The sequence below is a fragment of the Carex rostrata genome, chromosome 10, assembly GCF_964058835.1.
Source record: "Carex rostrata chromosome 10, lpCarRost1.2, whole genome shotgun sequence".
NCBI classification, from domain to species: Eukaryota; Viridiplantae; Streptophyta; class Magnoliopsida; order Poales; family Cyperaceae; genus Carex; species Carex rostrata.
This window is the reverse complement of record NC_135927.1, coordinates 6,254,085-6,272,695: the sequence shown is the minus strand read 5'-3', so window position 1 is coordinate 6,272,695 and position 18,611 is coordinate 6,254,085. Positions and strand designations below refer to the sequence as shown.

General features: G+C 34.0%; 2 protein-coding genes across 2 annotated transcripts; both read right to left on the bottom strand.

Annotated features, from left to right (window-relative positions):
- Window positions 1–2,969: 2,969 nt before the first annotated feature.
- LOC144560173 (uncharacterized) lies at window positions 2,970–4,912 on the bottom strand. The gene has a single exon (XM_078309356.1). The coding sequence runs from the start codon at window positions 4,895–4,897 to the stop codon at window positions 3,146–3,148; it is 1,752 nt and encodes a 583-aa protein (XP_078165482.1). The 5' UTR covers window positions 4,898–4,912; the 3' UTR covers window positions 2,970–3,145.
- A 2,558-nt stretch (window positions 4,913–7,470) lies between these two features.
- On the bottom strand, window positions 7,471–15,049 carry LOC144560171 (LRR receptor kinase BAK1-like). The gene is made up of 8 exons (XM_078309354.1): window positions 14,317–15,049; window positions 12,760–12,877; window positions 12,479–12,669; window positions 10,938–11,066; window positions 10,342–10,460; window positions 9,129–9,351; window positions 8,242–8,636; window positions 7,471–7,967 (listed from the first exon to the last, which is right to left on the bottom strand). Exons 1-8 carry the CDS (start codon window positions 14,969–14,971, stop codon window positions 7,653–7,655), a joined length of 2,145 nt encoding a protein of 714 aa, XP_078165480.1. The 5' UTR covers window positions 14,972–15,049; the 3' UTR covers window positions 7,471–7,652.
- Between the last annotated feature and the right edge of the window lie 3,562 nt (window positions 15,050–18,611).

The following is an 18,611-nucleotide window of genomic DNA, read 5'->3' as shown; positions in this document are numbered from 1 at the left end:
ATAAAGAACCTTCAATGAAAAGTTCTAGAAAATTCGATGAAAAATTAGAAAATAATAAAGAATAAAGAATACTTGTGTGCCATAAAAAAGCGGCCGCCCACTGACCCCATAAAGAATGCCCATAAAACTCTAACCCTAAATCCAAACCTTTGATGTCTCGCTCAAAATCTTGGTAACGGTTGCTTAATTCTCTCTCTCTCTCTCATGTGCAAGCCGACTTAGGATCTCTCTCCATCTATCACCGGAACAAAAGGAAAACAAAATGTGAATCTTCTCTTTTTCTCTAACCTAAATTTTAGTTTAATTTATTTTTTCTCCTTTGTTTATTAAATAAAGAGAAAAAATAAACCCTAAACCACAACCTAGCTTTCTTTATATATAGCCACATATATAATACCTGAATAATAGCTAGTTAATCTCTTTATTGCTTGTTATTATGATGGAATGAGAAGAAAGTTTAAATCCCGGTTTGATGGTGGTGTTTGATTTGGCATTGTCGATTAACTCTGATGATTCTAGTCCTACGTTGTTTGATGATTCTAGTCGCTTGTATACATATACATATACATATACATATACATATACATATACATGTATTATATTATATATACATACACATATATTATTAAAAAAAATCAAACCATGGATATTTTCTTTCTCCAAACTCTAAAAAAAAAAAAAAAAAAATCCAAACCGCAGAAAAAATCTGCGCATGAAATAAAAAATTCTAAAAAAAAAAAAAAAAAAATTCGGGACGCAAATTTTTTCCGCAGCCCGGAATAAAAATTCCGGAGCGCAAAAAAAATCTGCGGCCTGGGTATTTTTAAAATTTCACTCAAAACATGGTTATTTTTAATAATTTTTTTTTTTTTTTTTGATATTTTAAAAAAAAATCGGTTTTAAAGGAATGGCGGCTGAAGAAGTGTTTTTGTTGTTACAGACTTACAGTTTGGTTTTATGGGCTGTGTTTGGGCCATGAAAATAAGGCCTCCCCAATCAATCTTGGGCTAATACATATTTCAAAATCCCCTTATAAATTGTTTTTTCCAAGATATAAATCGAATCTCTATGGCATCCGCGGTTGTCTCATTCATGTTACAAAGTTTGATCAAAAGAACCAAAAAATGTTAGAAGTCCAAGTTATGTTGACACTGGCAGTCTAGATCTATACTTGTCAAAAATACATGATTTAGATGTTTTTTCCATCTGCATTTGAAATTTAGTTATTTTTCTAGCTAAATCTAACTAATTTATTAATATGTCTAATTTAATTTAAAAATAGAAAAAAACATAATGGACCGTTTTACCCTTTTTCTGAAAGTCCTGTGTTGCTAACTCTCTCCCTTCCACAGTGTCTTCTCTTTTTGTATTGCAAGGGAAATTTTCATTCATCACAGCGCATGCAACTGGAGTATTGTAATATATATTCTTGAGGAAGCTAAGAAGAACATCCAACTATTCCTAAAATCTAGTTAGTCATGGTTATTGATTCATGAAAAATGGGGTTAAAGAAGACAGAGAATAACAAAGTTATCCGTTATCCATTTATCTGATCAAACACATGTCGCTTGAACTTCAAGATTATTGCTAAGCACATTTGTACATTGATCTGTTCAAGGAAATGCCAACAAAATAAAATACTTACGAAAAACAGAATACTTATGCTTATTAATTGCAGATAAATTAATAGCCTTAAAGGGATCATCTGATATGTATTGAGGGCCTCAAATTGTTAAAAAAAATGATGTTATAAAAAGTATCAAGATATATATGTTGCGAAGCCAACAAAACATATATAGGTGAACACAACAGAAACGACATTATTATATGCAGCTTTCAGTTTGAGAACAGGCAGTTGTAACTTGTAACCCGACCAAAAAGATACCCTGTAGCCATACAATAATTCTTATATACAGTTGAATCAAATCAAATAGAAAATGCTCTTGTATGTTTTGTTTTTTTTCCCTATTTCAACCCTCGACAATCACAAATTACAATATTTTCACATGTTCAACATCTAGAATTATAAAACTGTACAAAAAGATGCTTAAAATTGCAAACAATAATACACAAAAAACACTGGTACTAGTGAGCAGGTACCAACTGATGGTACCAGATTTTTAGAAAAATCAGCAGAGCACTAATACAATGGCTCAACGCAAGAAATCAACAAAGAAAGAAAAAGGAAAAATGTCATATTGGATTTCTACCAGAACCAACATAGAGAGGGGAAATCAGAAAAAACCTACTTAGACAGATGTGGTCAGCCCAGTTGCTAGTGATTTCAATCAGTTCTAACTAACACATCTACGAATCACTACATTATGTACAAACACTGTAAACCTCCATCCAAACCTATCAGGAATTGATTAACCAAGTGGAGTAGAGAACAAAGTCCATAAGCAGACTTATTCAAATCTGGCAATGGTTGCCCATCTAACTTTTGCATGCTGAACAGTTTCTTATTTTCTAGTAGTACTATTCTATTTCTGTTTCAGAATTTCCTTATCCAAAGAAATTGTCCTGTGCCTCGTCTGTCGTCAGTAAGCTATCCTTCTGTTTTGAGAAGGAAAGGAGAAACACCTGTCAAAATGGCCCAATTAAATACACACAAATGAAACTAGTACATAAGCACAAAATACACACAAATGGTCCAATTAAATAAAAAATCCTTTCTGAAATTAAGACTGTGCAATTGAAAATAAAATGCAAGTATTGTAACAAATTCATAATTAAACCCTTCTAAACAATACGATCCAGATTACGTTTGATTGATGCTTAAACCTACACCAAAGCAAGGAATTATTAATTTAAAAAGTTGGAGATTCATACCTTAAACAAAGTACAACAAGTAGAATTGACCAAATAGACCTGTTTATTCCCAAGAGTACCAGTGATCTACCGTGTTCAACTCAAGTTGCACAGTTAGAGAGAAAAAGAGGTGAAAAGGAGAAGGATGAAAGAGAAAATGTCAAAATTTAACCTATGCTGAAACCACAAGAGAAAATAAAATCATACATTAGAGAACTGAACTATTGAACTAATACTATTTTCTCTTAACATACGTCAGCACACACATTATCCCACAAAACAACTAAGCATTTTCACCATAATCAACACATACAACAATTAAAATTATTAATAGCTATTGGTTTACATCTTCTTGATTTCTTCCATCTCTCATCTCAGAAATAAGTTTCCTCATTTCATCCGGATTCTCATGATTGCTTAATGCATTTAGAAGTATGTCAAAGGTGACATCATTAGGTTTAAGGCCTTGCTTCATCATCTTCTCGGCCAAATGCAGAGCCTCTCTGATTCTGTGAATTTTACAATAGCCGTTGATTACAGTAGTATAACTTTGTTGGTCTGGCTTAATGCCTTTTAATTCCATACTTTCTAACAATTCTGTTGCTTCATCAAGGTGGCGTTCTAGCACATAACCTTGCAACAGTGTATTGTAAGTGATTACATCAGGTTTCTCCCCTCTTTCAATCATAAAACCAACCAGCTTCTCAGCTTCACAGGTTAGGCATTGCTTGCACAGGGAATCCATTAATGTATTAAAAGTCACTACATCAGGTGAAATGCCTTGACTAACCATATCATGGAATACCCCAATGGCACGGTTCCAGTCACCAACAGCAGAAATCCCGTGGATAATAGAATTGTACGTGACAACATCTGGCATCACCCCTCTGTCTATCATCTCTTGAAGAAGCTCTGAAGCACGCAAGAAGGCCCCCTCTTTGCAACAACCATCTATTAAGGTACTATATATGAACTCATCCACTTGAAGCCCAGAGCAAACTAACTTGTCATATATTTCAAAAGCCTTGTTGATATCACCAAGTCCACAAAATCCAAGAATGAGACCATGGTAGGTATAGACACTGGGACCAACCCCTTTTGCAACCATTTCACCAAACATACTCAGAGCACTATGCATGTTGCCCTGGCTGCACAAACTATGAATGAGAATGTTGTAGGTGATCACATTAGGAACAACACCTTTCGCAACCATTTCATCAAACAATCTCAGAGCACCATGTGTATCACCCTGGCTGCAGAGACCATGAATAAGACTGCTGTAAATATGCAAATTGGGAACAATTCCACAAGCAGGCATTTTTTCGAACACCTTCCGTGCTGTAATAACATCTTCATTTTTGCACAGGCCATCAATGAGAATGTTACAAGTGATCACGTCGGGCCTCACTTCTGCAGCAGCCATCTCTTTAAAAATCTCTACAGCCATGCCAATCTTACCCTCTTTGCAAAATCCATGGATAAGGGTGCTGTAAGTAATAACATCAGGCTTGCAACTACCTCCTTCTCTTACCATCTGACGACAAAGCTCAAGTCCAAGTCGGGTTTCCCCAGTGCTGCAAAGCCCTTCAATAAGGGTGTTGTAAATGATCAAATCAGGAGTGCATCCAATGAGAGGCATTTTAGCAAACACCTTAACTGCAAGCCCAATCTGTTTCAATCCACACAGCCCCTTAATCAGGGAGCTAAACATGATGGTATTAACACCACATCCTTCTCTCAAGGACTGACCAAGCACACAGAATCCGAGATCCGGTCGACCCATGCGACGGGAGCAATCTATGACGAGGCCAAAGGTATGGATGGTGGGAGAGAAACCTCTATCTCTGGTACACTTCAAACGATTAAAGAGGTTGATTACGGTTAAGTAGTGGTCAGAATGTTTTGTTTTAGCAATGAAGGCAAGAAGGCTGTTGATGGTAAAAATGGATGGTGGGTGATGTTGTGGCAAGAGGAGGCGATCAAAGAGAGACACTGCCTCCAGCAGTTGAAAGCGCTCTCCTGCTTGGATTCTCTTCCTGACCAATCTCTCGAGGTGCCCAGCCAAAGGTTTGGATGCCTTGGCCATAACTCATAAGTGAGGTGTGATGTGATGTGATGTGATGCTTTAGTGTTGAATCTTGTTCGCATGGCAGCTTCAATTGCAAATGGGTTGATGGGGAGTTCGGGCATAGATCCAACAAATTACAACCCAATATATATTATAGGTAAAAGTCAATGTGGTCAGAAAACTTCATCTATACATAAATTGAGGGTCAATCCGCAAAGTATTATCCAGTTGTACTTTCTTGGGTTAGAAAAACCTTCTGAGTAGATTTTATTTGTTTGTATTTTGTACTAATGGATATTTCAAGAAACCCCTTATAAAGTTCATATTTCAAATGAAGATAGATCGAATATTTATGGCATAAATAGTATGGTTATTGGACAATCTAAAATTTTTCTATACAAGAAGATTTAAAATTTGTCACAAAAAGCAGTTTTGAGTTGAGATCTATTTGAACTGTCCGATATAAGATGAAGTGTATAAATTCGTAATCATTCTTCAAATTCAATTGATGATTTTTTTTATGAATATATAAATTTGAAAACTTGTATATTTTATTTTAAGAAAAAAATTGAAGTATATAACAACCATCCAAATTTTTTGATATAATTGATAGAGAAGAGATGCAGCAAGTAATCCGTACAATACACAATTTTCACCATTCTATTGTGTAGTATTAATTATTCGTCTATACATAATTAATGATCCTAGTATGCTAACTTACAATTGCTAAGTCAATTTTGACAAATTTAATTTCTAAATGTAGAGAGGTCACAAATTTTTAAATAATGTAATTTGTGGTAATTGTACGTGATTTTTCATATACAATGATTTTAGTTTTTTGTTTTGTTTTGTTTTGTTTTATTTGTGTGCCATTTAAAATGATAGTCACATATAGTTGCTCTCGTAAAAATTAATGCTATTTATTAATAATGCGATAAAAATGCAAATTTGTAACAATTATATGTGTAATTAAAAACTTATTTTAACTTATATCTATAATATTGTTTAATGATACATATAACAAGATACTATTGAATTGGCCAATATAAAGTTCAAGTGTATAATTTGATAATCAGATTTTAGCTCAAGGCTATGGCAATGTCTTTCATGTTGTATGTTCTAGACACGACATATGAAGTATTGGACTAATGTTTAAAATTAACCAAAAATTCTTTACAAACATATGAATCGTTCATTTGACCGTTGAATAGGAATCGGATGAATTGGTTGGAATTGGACAAATTGGATCGAAAACTCGGATTTTTTTAGTAGAAGCATGTTTTGTGCTAAATTTATCAAATAACCCACTCCAACACTTATAATAATTAAATTTGAAAGAATAACAATCAAATTTACAGTGCATTACTTATAAAATTAATATTTATCTAATTTAAAAATTGAATAGACTTCCATAAAATAATAAAAAAAGCTTAATAAATTCACAAAAGACAAATAAAATGTTTGATTTTAACTTTTAAATTTTCATATTTATTTTGTATTCATTAATTTATCTTCAAAGAAAATATTTTATTTCATAAACAATTAATATTTTATTTCATAAACAATTAACATTTTATTTCATAAACAATTAATATTTTATTTCATAAACAATTAATATTTTATTTTGCTTAAGTCAAAATAAACTAAAATAAAAACTTAATTTATAAAATAAAATAAAATTAGTATTGTCAATAATTATATGCACCATTGCACCGTTTACTTTAGTCAAATAAAAATAAAATTAATAAAATAAATCACTGTGTATTTAATAGGATAATCAATATTGAATTAAATAAGACAGCATATATTAATAGCTAAGCTTGGTATAAAGTATAAACAAATACGACATTTTGACATTCGGCTTCTGCTGATTCCGCTCCTCCATTTTTATAATCGGTCTGGACATGGTCCTCTGTAAACCATATTATATTTTCAAAATAAAACAGTACAACATTCATACTACGCTGGCTACACAGATTATGAATGAGAATGCGATTGAATCTATGGTACTATGCATATTACGATTTGTTACCGTGCTACGGTTCTATATTTGAGTTTTCAAATCTTAACGATTAATCCGAACTGTTCATCTTGTTCTCCATATTAATATGTGTTTGGAGACCAAATTTTACATTTTTTGAAATTTTTTTACTACTTTTTTAAATTTATTGAAAATCAGTTTTTGGATGGTCCAGAATTTTCAGATCAAGTGATTTTTTAAATATCTAAAAAAATAGTAAAAATTTTTCAAAAAATGTAAAATTTGGTCACGAAACACATATTAATATGAAGAACAAGATGAACGGTTCGGATCGACCATTAGGATTTGAAAACTCGAATATAGAGCCGTAGCACGGTAACAACCCGTGATATGCATAGTACCATAGACTCACTCTGAGAATGCTGTAGGTAAGGTAAACAGTAAACACAACTGGAACAACACCTTCAGGAACCATTTCATTGAACATCCTCAAGGCACTTTCAGTGTCACCCTGGCTGCAGAGACCATGACCAAGACTGTTGTAAGTATGCAAATTAGGAACAAGTCTACAAACAGGCATTTCATCGAACACCTTCCTTCCGTGCTGTAATAAGATTATCATTCTAAAAATTATAAAATTTGGTCTACAAGTATATTTTCTACTTGTTCGTATGGAAATCATGTTTAACTATTCGGATCAACTATTTAAATTTTGAAAATAAAAATATTGATCCATAGTACAAACCAAAACGACTTTGCATAGTACCATAGCCTCACTCAAATACTACTTTATCACCTAGGTTGAGACAATTCAATGGCAGCAAGGTTATAAGTCGAGTCGATGTAATTGTTCGGTCCCTGTTGGGTTTCCAAGTCAGTCTGAATTCTTACAACCTCCACCTTTTGCCATTCCACCCATCTCTCCACTAGGCCGTTTCCTTGAAGCATCCGTACCACTTCTGACATCTTGGGCCTCTCCAGTGGAGAGGCTTGAGTGCACAGCAAGGCAACTTGGATTAACGACTCGACCTCGATATCTATGAAGTCGTTTCTTAGGTCGGGGTCTACTAGGATGTCGAGTTTTCTCTCCTTCAAAAGCCCTTTAACCTATTTATAGACAAGTCAGCATGCTTTAATGAATATCTCTTGGGGAGTGAGGCTATGGTACTATACATAGCGCGGATTGGTTTGTACTATAGCTCAATATCTCTATTTTAAAAATTCAGATAATCGATCTGAAAAGTTTAATATGATCTTCATATGAAAATGTTCTTAACATATTTTTATGATGGCAGATTATTCAAAATATGCATGCATTAACAAGGCATTTAGGACAATAATTATCACAAAAAAAATTAAAACATAACAAATGAAACAGTACCCAATCAAGCAGCAACACGTCATCATCGTTCGCTAGCCTGGCAAGATCAAATGCCCGTCGCCTCGTAATAAGCTCCAACAACATAATCCCGTAACCATACACGTCGGTTTTCTCTGACGATTTCCCGGTTGACAAATACTCTGGTGCAATGTGGCCGATGGTTCCACGCACAGCCGTAGTAACATGCGTGTCTTTGTAATCCATCAATTTTGCGAGACCGAAATCTCCGACCACTGCCTCAAAATCTTCGTCTAGTAAAATGTTTGCTGCTTTTACGTCCCGGTGGATGATTTTGGGGTCACAATGATCATGTAGGTAAGACAGCCCTCGTGCGGCCCCCAGTGCGATTCTTACACGCTTTGGCCAAGCCAGTGGTGGCACATTCTCAGCTCGCTCTATAAAACATTTACAAATGACGAGATTAGACACTAACTAGTACATGATGAATTGTGAAATGTTACAAATTAGACACTAACTACTAACTAGTACATTTACAATTTCACTTGTCCAAGTAATTCGTAAAAATGAGCATTGGAGGTACTATTTCATAGATAATGTGTGATGCTGAACTAGTTGTAGGTGCCAGTAGGGATAGTGCTTGTTGTGCCAGAAAAAGCAGAATTTTTTATTTATAAAAATAATATTTAATAATATAGGTTCGAGTTGGATTTCATGGGTATTTCGATTCGGTAGAAGGAACTGAAATTTTTTTTTCGGTCCCTTTAGAATTTTTTTTTAAAGGACCGAAAAATTATTAGCAAGTCTTTCTACAGGGATCGATAAACTAGCAATTGTGAAAATTTTGAAAATGAATGAAGTCAATTGACCCCATATGTAGAATGTGCATCTGCCTCTGACAAATTGTGGTCCCAATTTGTGAGCAATACCTCTTAAGTATGAAGCCACACTTCCATTGGCCATATAGGGATAAACCAGCAACCGTTCAGTCGGGGTCATGCAAAAACCGCGTAATCTCAAGAGGTTGCGGTGCACTGCCATGCTGATCATCTCTACTTCCATCTGGAACTGGAGTTCACCACCTGCACTGCGCTCCTCCTTGAGTCGTTTTACTGCAACTAGACACCCATTTGCTAACCTTCCCTTGTACACCTGGCGTAAGTACCAAATTTACGGTTTCAGGCATCAAGGCATGATTTTGAAATATTTTGGTGCTAAAAAATTAAAGGTATTAGATTAGCTTATCAGGTTGAGTTTGGGTCGGATTGGGTGATTCCTGATTGTTCGGTCCATTCAATTTTGATTTATAGTTTACAGTTTTAGCTGTTTGACATATGCTTATAAGTCGTATATCTATTTTTAAAATCCAAAAAGGCGATCTTCATATTAACTTGTACTTGGAGACCAAAAATTTTATATTTTTTTGGAATTTTTACTAATTTTTTAGAATTTTTGAAATTGAATTTTTTTCAGAAAAATAATGCACAAGGCATAATCAATTTGAAATTTTAGTTTACATAAAACTGTTGCAAGTTTCTTATATTTCAGGTGTGTATTGATAATTGGAGTGAGGCTATGGTACTTTACAAAGCGCACATAATTAACCCGTACTATGGATCTATATCTTTGTTTTTAAAGTCAAACAAGTGATCTTAACCGTTCAACATGATATTCAAATAAAATTGTACTTGGAGATCAAATTTTACATTTTTTTAGAAACTTTTTTACTATTTTTCAAAATAAGTAAAATAATCACCCAATTTAAAAATTTTGGATCATCCAAAATTAGTGATTTTCAGCCTATCTAATAAAATAGTAAAAAAATTAAAAAAAAAAGTAAAATCCTGTCTCAAACTATATTTTCATATAGAGATTATGTTGAGCGGTTCAAATCAACTGTTTGAACTTCAAAAATATAGATGAATCCATAGTAGAGACCAATCCGTGCTTGTCATAGCCTCACTCTTGATAATTGTCCACAGAAATGCTTTAAGGATGCAATCAAGTATTTCAATTGAGGTCAATATTATTGAGGTTTTATTTCAAGATTCTTCAGATTTAAGCAACTAGGGTTTAGATCGGGTCAAGTTTAAGTGGATCTCAGTTTCACTAACTACGCTGAAAATCAGTTCCTTGATGTACCTTTTCAAAACCACCACCTCCAAGTATATTTTTATTGCTAAAATTGTCAGTTGCGACTTGTAATTCCCACAAAGAAAATCTCTTGAGTTGAGCGAAGTGCACCGTTGGATCCTCCTCAGCTGTATTTGAAAATTGTAGAACTTATTAACATGAGGAGATGTACGGGTACCTTTCAAATACCGTACTGAGATACCAGTAAGAATCACGGGTTAGTCTTATATTCTGGTACGACTGAGGCTATGGTACTATGCATACTAAATTTTCATTTTCAAAGTTCAAGTAGTTCATATGAACCATTCAAAGTGAGATCTATATCAAAACTTACTTGCATATATATACTAAATTTTATATTTTTTACATTTGTTACTATTTTTTTTAGATAGATAGAAAATCACTACTTGAAAATAGTAAAAAAAATAATAAACTAATTCTTATAAATGTAAAATTTGATATACAAGTACATTTTCATATAGAAATTATGTTGAACGGTTCAGATCGATTGTTGGATTTTGAAAAGAAAAATATTGATCCATAATATGGAAATAATAAATGAAGTAGATAAATGGTACATGCATTAAGCTGTACAAAGTACAAACCTGATACGTCAAAGAAATGAGCTTGGGATCTGCAAGAGCAGTACCATGCAAAAGTAATTGACAGTACAACAACCAGTACAGCAAGCAGTAATGCTACACCAGCTTCACTTATAGCCGTGGTTCTACTATCTGTTAAGAAAAAAAGAAATAAGACATAATATAATATCTACTTATTTGCAGAGAGCGAGGGAGATTGTTATTTCAAAAATTCAAGTTCTTTATGTCATGCTTTGTTATAGATGATTTGAGTTTTGACTCGGTATTACTGTCCCGGAGATTGAACCTATTTGTATGTCTGGATTTCCGTAAAAGAAGGCGTATATGTCATACGTTATGTTGCATCTCACTCACTCCTAAAAACCTTCCACCTTGCTGCCCATAAAAAAATCTTTAGCATCTGATAAATAAGGTCTTCTAAACAACCACGGCATGTATTATTCGACAACTGACAAGCCATAGATCACTGCCAAGGATGCTGTTATATATGTTTATCACTCCGGTCCCAAAATGCTTTCTCAATTTATAGGCTGCCTGATCTGAGTATTACTAAGTAATGTATTATTGTTGTCTGATTAATAGCTTAATGGTACTCCATCCGTCCAATGAGCGCATACCGTTATTTATAACACTGGCAAAGATTTGTGAGGAAGAGAGCAAAAAGGCAGGGAGTAATGTTCTGCATTGCTCTGTCAAGGAACAATATGATTATACACTTGAGGAGCAAAACTGTGCCACATCTCACAACCACTCGCTTTACTTGTTAGATTTTTGTGTTATTTTATATTTTGCTATTTGTATGTATAGAGGGTTTTAAAATCACAAATTTTTGATGTCACAAAATATTACAACTTTCGTATTTTTATTTATATTTTAAATCTTATAACTCACATGTTAAATATAATCTAATGATTTTGTTAAATTTTATAAGAGCGTAGAATAATGTTTCTAATAACATCCACATTATATCTGAATTATTTTTTATATATACCTCTTCAAATTATTCTCCAATTTGATGAATTATATAATCAATAATAATATTTAAAAAATAAAAAAAAATATTTATACAAATATCAATATAAATGTTTATTATTTGAATTATAAAACAACAAACTATTTTTGAATTATATTTGTATTATATTCGAATCATGAATATTTGACCACGCCAAATTATTTTCAAATCTGAACTTTTACACTGCATGACAGATATGTCCACATAATATTTATAATTTATAATTTATAATTTTTATTTTATTCTAGATCAAGTGATAGAAAAATTAACACATAATATTTAATCTATCATAGTTGATTAGATTTTTCATTTCTTTATCATAGTTGATTAGAGAATTTAACTCAATTAGATATATACGTAATTTCAAGGTTTTCGAGGGACATACATGAATTTCTCCCTTAACTATTAAACAGCGATATATACGAGTTGACAGGCTCCAGAAACACAGAAATGCTTTACTGGTACAAGGTAGGATGTACCAGTAAAGCAAAAGAAAAAGGCATCAGAGAACAAATATATAACCATTACTTACTCTTGCAAGAGGAGGATTGTTTAGTGGTAGATGTTGTAAAGATCTTGAGAGAAGAAATGTTGGTGTAACCACTGTAGGCGCATGTTATTGTGTCACAACCCGTAGTGCTTGTTTCACCGAGAGTTAAGTTTCCGCTACATGTAGCAACAGGACAAGTGTTGTTCCTGTTTGATGCGAGAGAGCAATCTAGCCTGTTTGAAATTAATGCATGATCTCAATTCATCAGTGAAAACTAATTTGTGTCTTTGCAATTGTTATGTTAAATTAGAGAGAGATAGTACATGTAAGTGCTCGAACTGCAGCTACATTTGACGCAACCATTAGCTGTAAATGCGTAGGTATCACTCGACAGGAGGAAACCGTGGTCCACTGAGGTATCGTTGATCGATGATGCGCAAGCTTGCAAAATATAAAAAATAATCAAAATCCCAAAAATGTAAGAATCATAGTAACAATTTTCGAATAATTAATACCAGTATTATATGTGAACTACTTTTTCCCACATCTTTTCAAAAAGAATTAAAATTTAACAATTGTACAAAAGACACATTTTTGGCATAATAATGTAATATTCAAAAAAATATTTATTTTGTACAAATATCAATCTATAATATATTGTTTGAATTTTAAAATTAAAATATTTTGTCGAATTATATATAAATTACGAGCTAGTCATTATGTCAAGAATTAGCCATAATCGGGAAATAGAAACAGTGTCAAAGAATCCAATTATTTATTCCGGGAAATACAAAGAACGCAGATTTTTTTGAGCTTTGGGCTGCTAAGGCATCGCTTCTAGCAATCTCAAATCGGCCCACAATCGTCTAAGAAGAAACACCCATTTTCAAAAGTCCAAATTCATGGATCTCAAATTCAAACTCCAATAGAGATCTACACAAGCCGTGACCCAACACCTCACGCAGAGGCTGAGAGGCTCAAAATTCAAAACTAATTTATATAAAGGGGAATTTCACGTTTACCTCTCAAAACCTTCAAAATTACATATTTTTTCCTCTAAATTTGAAAATTACATACTCCTCTTCTAAACTTCATAAACTCACATACCCATTTCATTGTCTTTTATATTAAAACTCATTCTAAATTTATAAAATACTTATTTTACCCTTCATTAAAAGTATAAAATGCCCCATCGAATTCAAATTTGAATCTGAAGGGTTTTTTTACCTTCCAATCCGTGCACATTGCAATAAGATTATTGCAAGTTAGCTTCAAGATTCGTGCTAATCTAGCCCGCACGAATCTCAAAGTAATTTTGATCTGTGTGCATCGCATTAAGATATGTGCACATTGCTTCAATTTCGATGTTTGTTCACTTCGAGATTCGTGCTAATCTAGCCCGCACGAATCTCAAAGCAATTTTGATCTGTCTGCATCGCATTAAGATATGTGCACATTGCTTCAATTTCGGTGTTTGTTCGCTTCAAGATTCGTGTTGATCTCGAGCACAGATCTCAAAGCAATTTGAATGGTAGAGGAATCTTTTAGATTTAAATTGGAGTCAGATGAGTGTTTTATGTTTTTTAATAAAAGGGTAAAATAGATATTTTATAAATTTAGAGTGTTTTAATAGAAAAGACAATAATTAAAATGGGTAAATATGTGAGTTTTTGAAGTTTAGAGGGGGAATGTGTAATTTTAAAATTTAGAGGAGGAAATACGTAATTTTAAAGTTTTTGAGGGGTATACGTGGGTCACTTACTCTGAAAAATAATATTGCCCTATCAAGAACTTGTGAAGTTGTGATGAATTTTGTACAAATTTCAAATTTGCAGGGTGCTAGGGAGAGAAACTTAAACGAGTTCAAATGAATTTTGTACCTTGGAGTGGCACATCGAGGATTTGATCTTCTTTAAGCAAATTCGGATCAGAAATTCCATTTAGTTTAAGCAGTGTTGACTCAGTGGTACCAAAAGTTGTCGCTATACCTTCCGCTGTATTACCGGATTCCACCTGGTACGCCAGGTGCACCAGCTTCTTTCCTTCCACCATGTCACAACTACATGGCAGCGGGATCCACAACCTTTGCCCGGCTTGAATCTTATTTGGGTCGGAGATGTTATTCGCACCTGCTATATCTGTATAAGTTATGAATAGATTGAATTTATACCTCGCAATTGCATCGAGCTCGTCTCCAGGTTGGACGGTATAGACTGGTATGTGGTCCGACTGGCCTGTTTCCCCGGTACACTGGCATGGGACCGGGATTTTTACTGTGGACCCAGCCGACACATTTCTGGTACTAGGTGTTGCCATGGAGAGATTATTTGCACCAAGGATTGAAGAGACGGGGACTTGGAAGAGGGAGGAGATGTTGCCATAGGTGGAGACGTTGGTCAACACGTAACCAATTAACGATTGACACGTGGCTGTTGTCGTGTCATTGCAGGGGAATGTTGCGGCCTCTGACACTACCACAAAGGAACCGAGGAGGAAGAAGAGGAAAGCAGAGGAGATGTACGGAAATGATTTCATATTTATTTATATTTATTCATGATTTCTCTATTGATTGATCCTAGATTTTGTGGGTTTCAAGGGGAAGGAAAATAGAAGAGTTGACTGACAGTTGATTTTTTTTTTTGGAATAAATGGTGTAAATGGCATGCCGGAGCTAGTTTCGGTACGGAACGAAACGGCTACGACACATTATGTATGTCGATTATGTATCGTGACTCGTATGTCATGTACCGTAATCAGTACAAAATACAGTACATAATAACACAATACACATGACATATTTTTTTTCCAACTGGTAATTCTTCATTTTAAATTTTTAATAATCATTTCATATTATTTTAGACTTTTTATAAAAAAATTCAATAAAAAAATTTAAGTTACGAAAATAGTTCTTCATTTTAATTTTTTAAGAATCATTTCATATTATTTTAGATTTTTTTTCAATAAACAAATTTAAGTTATGAAAAATAGTTAAATATAATTAAATGTGACTAACGTGACCAATTATAATATGACTTGATCACGGTGTAATTCAGGTGACGTGATCATATGTGTATTGTGACCAACTAACTATATTTAATTATTTTAATCACGATACCAAACAAAATTATTTTGATCAGTACGTGACACAAAACGATTTTTCCACTCAAGATTGGAATGAGATTTAATATGGTGCGTTGGTGGCACGGCATGTGAAAATATGTGGTCAAGGTGTGTGTAATTACTTATTGTGGGGCCGGTTTGTAGTGTCTTCATCTTTGCATGATCTACTATGGATGGCACCAGATTAAAATAATTGTTTTGGTGCACTTTCTTTACACAGAACATGAGGACCACATTAAAATGAAGCTACCTTTATGCAAATTAATCACTATAAAAATGTTTACTGGTAAAGCACCATCTCTACTGCTACAGGCACCATTAGTAATTTTACCATCAGCATTGAAATTCATATCACCTAATTTGATTATTTACAACACTATTATTGGGAATTCATATCACCTAAAGTAACTCAAATTTTGAGTTTAGATCCAGACCGTCATATCTGTTTCGGCATGAACATTGAAGGGGGCCGTGCATTCCACCTCAGACTGGATTGGCCCAGATCCTGAACAGCGATCATGATCTAAACTCAAAATTTGAGTTACTTTAGAGGATCCGGACTCCTCTTATTGAAGGTCTTTGCAGCCTGGTAATACCAGACTTGAATTAGGAGCACATACCTGAGAGGCATTTTAACAAACACCTTACCTGCAAAAAACACTCTTGTTATTGAAAGTCTTTGCAACCCTGATCTTAAATAAGAGTGTTGTAAATGATCAAGACTTGAATTAGGAGCACATACCTGAGAGGCATTTTAACAAACACCTTAGCTACAAAAAACACTCTTGTTATTGAAAGTCTTTGCAACCCTGATCTCTAATAAGAGTGTTGTAAATGATCAAGACTTGAATTAGGAGCACATCCCTGATCACTTACAACACACTTATTGAAGGTCTTTGCTGCCCTGGTGGCTGGTGACATCAGACTTGAATTAGGAGCACATACCGTGAGAGGCAATTTAACAAACACCTTAGGTGCAAAAAATACTCATTATTGAAGGTCTTCGCAGTTTGCAGCCCTGATCTTTAATAACAGTGTTGTAAATGAGCAAGAATTGAATTAGGTGCACATCCCTGATCACTTACAGCACTGTTATTGAAGGTCATTGCAGCCCTGCTGACACCAGACTTGAATAAGGAGCACATCTCATGAGAGGCATTTTAACAAATACCTTAGGTGCATAAAACACACTGAGTTGAAGATCTTTGCTGCAGCGACACCAGATTAGGGCAAGAAAACAGGCCAGTTGCAGCACTGCATGCCCTACGTTATCTATCTGTAGTCTGCAGATATGTTTTAAACGAATGACGGCTGAAAGAGTGCTTTCATAGTTACAGTTTGGTTATATGGGCCGTGTTTGGGCCATGAAAATCCGGCCTCGCCAACACTTAAACTAGAGGAGAAAGGAACAGGTATCGCTCTCTGTACCACCATCGTCGATTATTTTGTTGTTTTGGTTAAAAGAGATCTTCCCTTTTTGTTTAATTGGTATAATTTAAAAGAAATTTAAAGAAGTTATAATTTCATTGATTTGTTACTGTAAAGTCCGCGCTTTTCTTCCTCAGTTATTTCCCTTACTGGTACACCTCCTGTACCAGCACAAGTATCCTCCACTCCACCTTATCATATGGCATCCATTCAACAGAAACAGGAATAATTTGATATATATATTGCATTTGTTCAAATGCTAAGTCATGCATCTGAAACTCAATTTGTGATATGATCATTGCAGCCAAAAATCATTCATTGTTAAGCCTTGTGTGATTAAAAAAAACTTTATTTCTTTCTAACCACACAATCTGTAAAATGGTGCCATAAATTAATGAATTTCTGAATTCTGATGGATACTTATTAAAATCTTTTAACCATTTCCAGATTCTTTTAACAAGACTGTCTTTAGGTAAGATTTTATTCTTCATGACCAGCCAAACAAAATCCCCTTAATTTATTGGGAAGTTTAGAATTACCAATTTTACTTATAACTAAATCTTTAGGTCACTTACGATACAGTATTTCAAAACAGGATGTTATTTTTTGTAAGATGAGAAGAGAGAATAAAAAAACAACTTATTACTGTAACAATATTTTTAGCTTTACATGTATCTCTATTTATAAAGAAAATAAAAAAACTAGCCAGTTCACTATTTCCTAGTCTATTAATTACAATTCACTTCTATATGTTTGGTTCGCTCATGAAATACGGGATTTGAAATTATATGTCATGCCGAATTGTTGTCGCAATACATTTTCATCGGTTCTTGAGTTTTAAATCCCATATCTAATAGGAGTTTACTTAATCCATGTTAGTTCACCTGCGGTTGATGTCATGACACAATATTCAGCTTCGGCACTTGATTGTGCTACAATATTTTGTTTATTGCTTTTCCATGTGACTAGATTTCTGCTTACAAATGTGAAAAACCGGTTAATGATGTGGTCCACAAATGTGTAAACCAATTTAAGCAAAGAACAAATCATTGATGGATTGATTCTGAAATTTGCAATTAAGGAACCGATTCTCCAACGACCGCACGAATTTTGATACAATTGCACGTTTTTGATGCAGTTACACAAAATACCTTTTTTAAGTTGGCATATGGCCAAAAAGTCAATTATGAGTTAAGGTTTGGCAATATGCTAATTCCACATCTCTATAAATAGAATTGGTCCCCAAAGCACAAGAAAATACGAAAAGTTGTAGAGTTTTCTAGCCGTCAATCTAGTCAATTCTGTGTCATTCTCTACTTCTCCCCATTAAAGAATAGAGAGGTGAGATCATTGAGGATTGTGAACACGGTCTCACAAGGGCAGTCTTGTAGTTTTGGAAAGCTTCATCCTACCACTAAGGAGGCCACCAATGCTTCAACCCCTACATTGGCACGAAGGCTTTCTTGCCGCTGTCTCACAAGTTCATAAACCGCTTTTGAGTAAAGCTTTGCTTAAACACGCTAATGAAATCAGATATTGTTTCTGCTCTCTAAGAGTTGATGATTTTTGTATGATGATCATTTTGACATAGGTAGATCAATAGTTGCATATTAAATTGAATTGAATT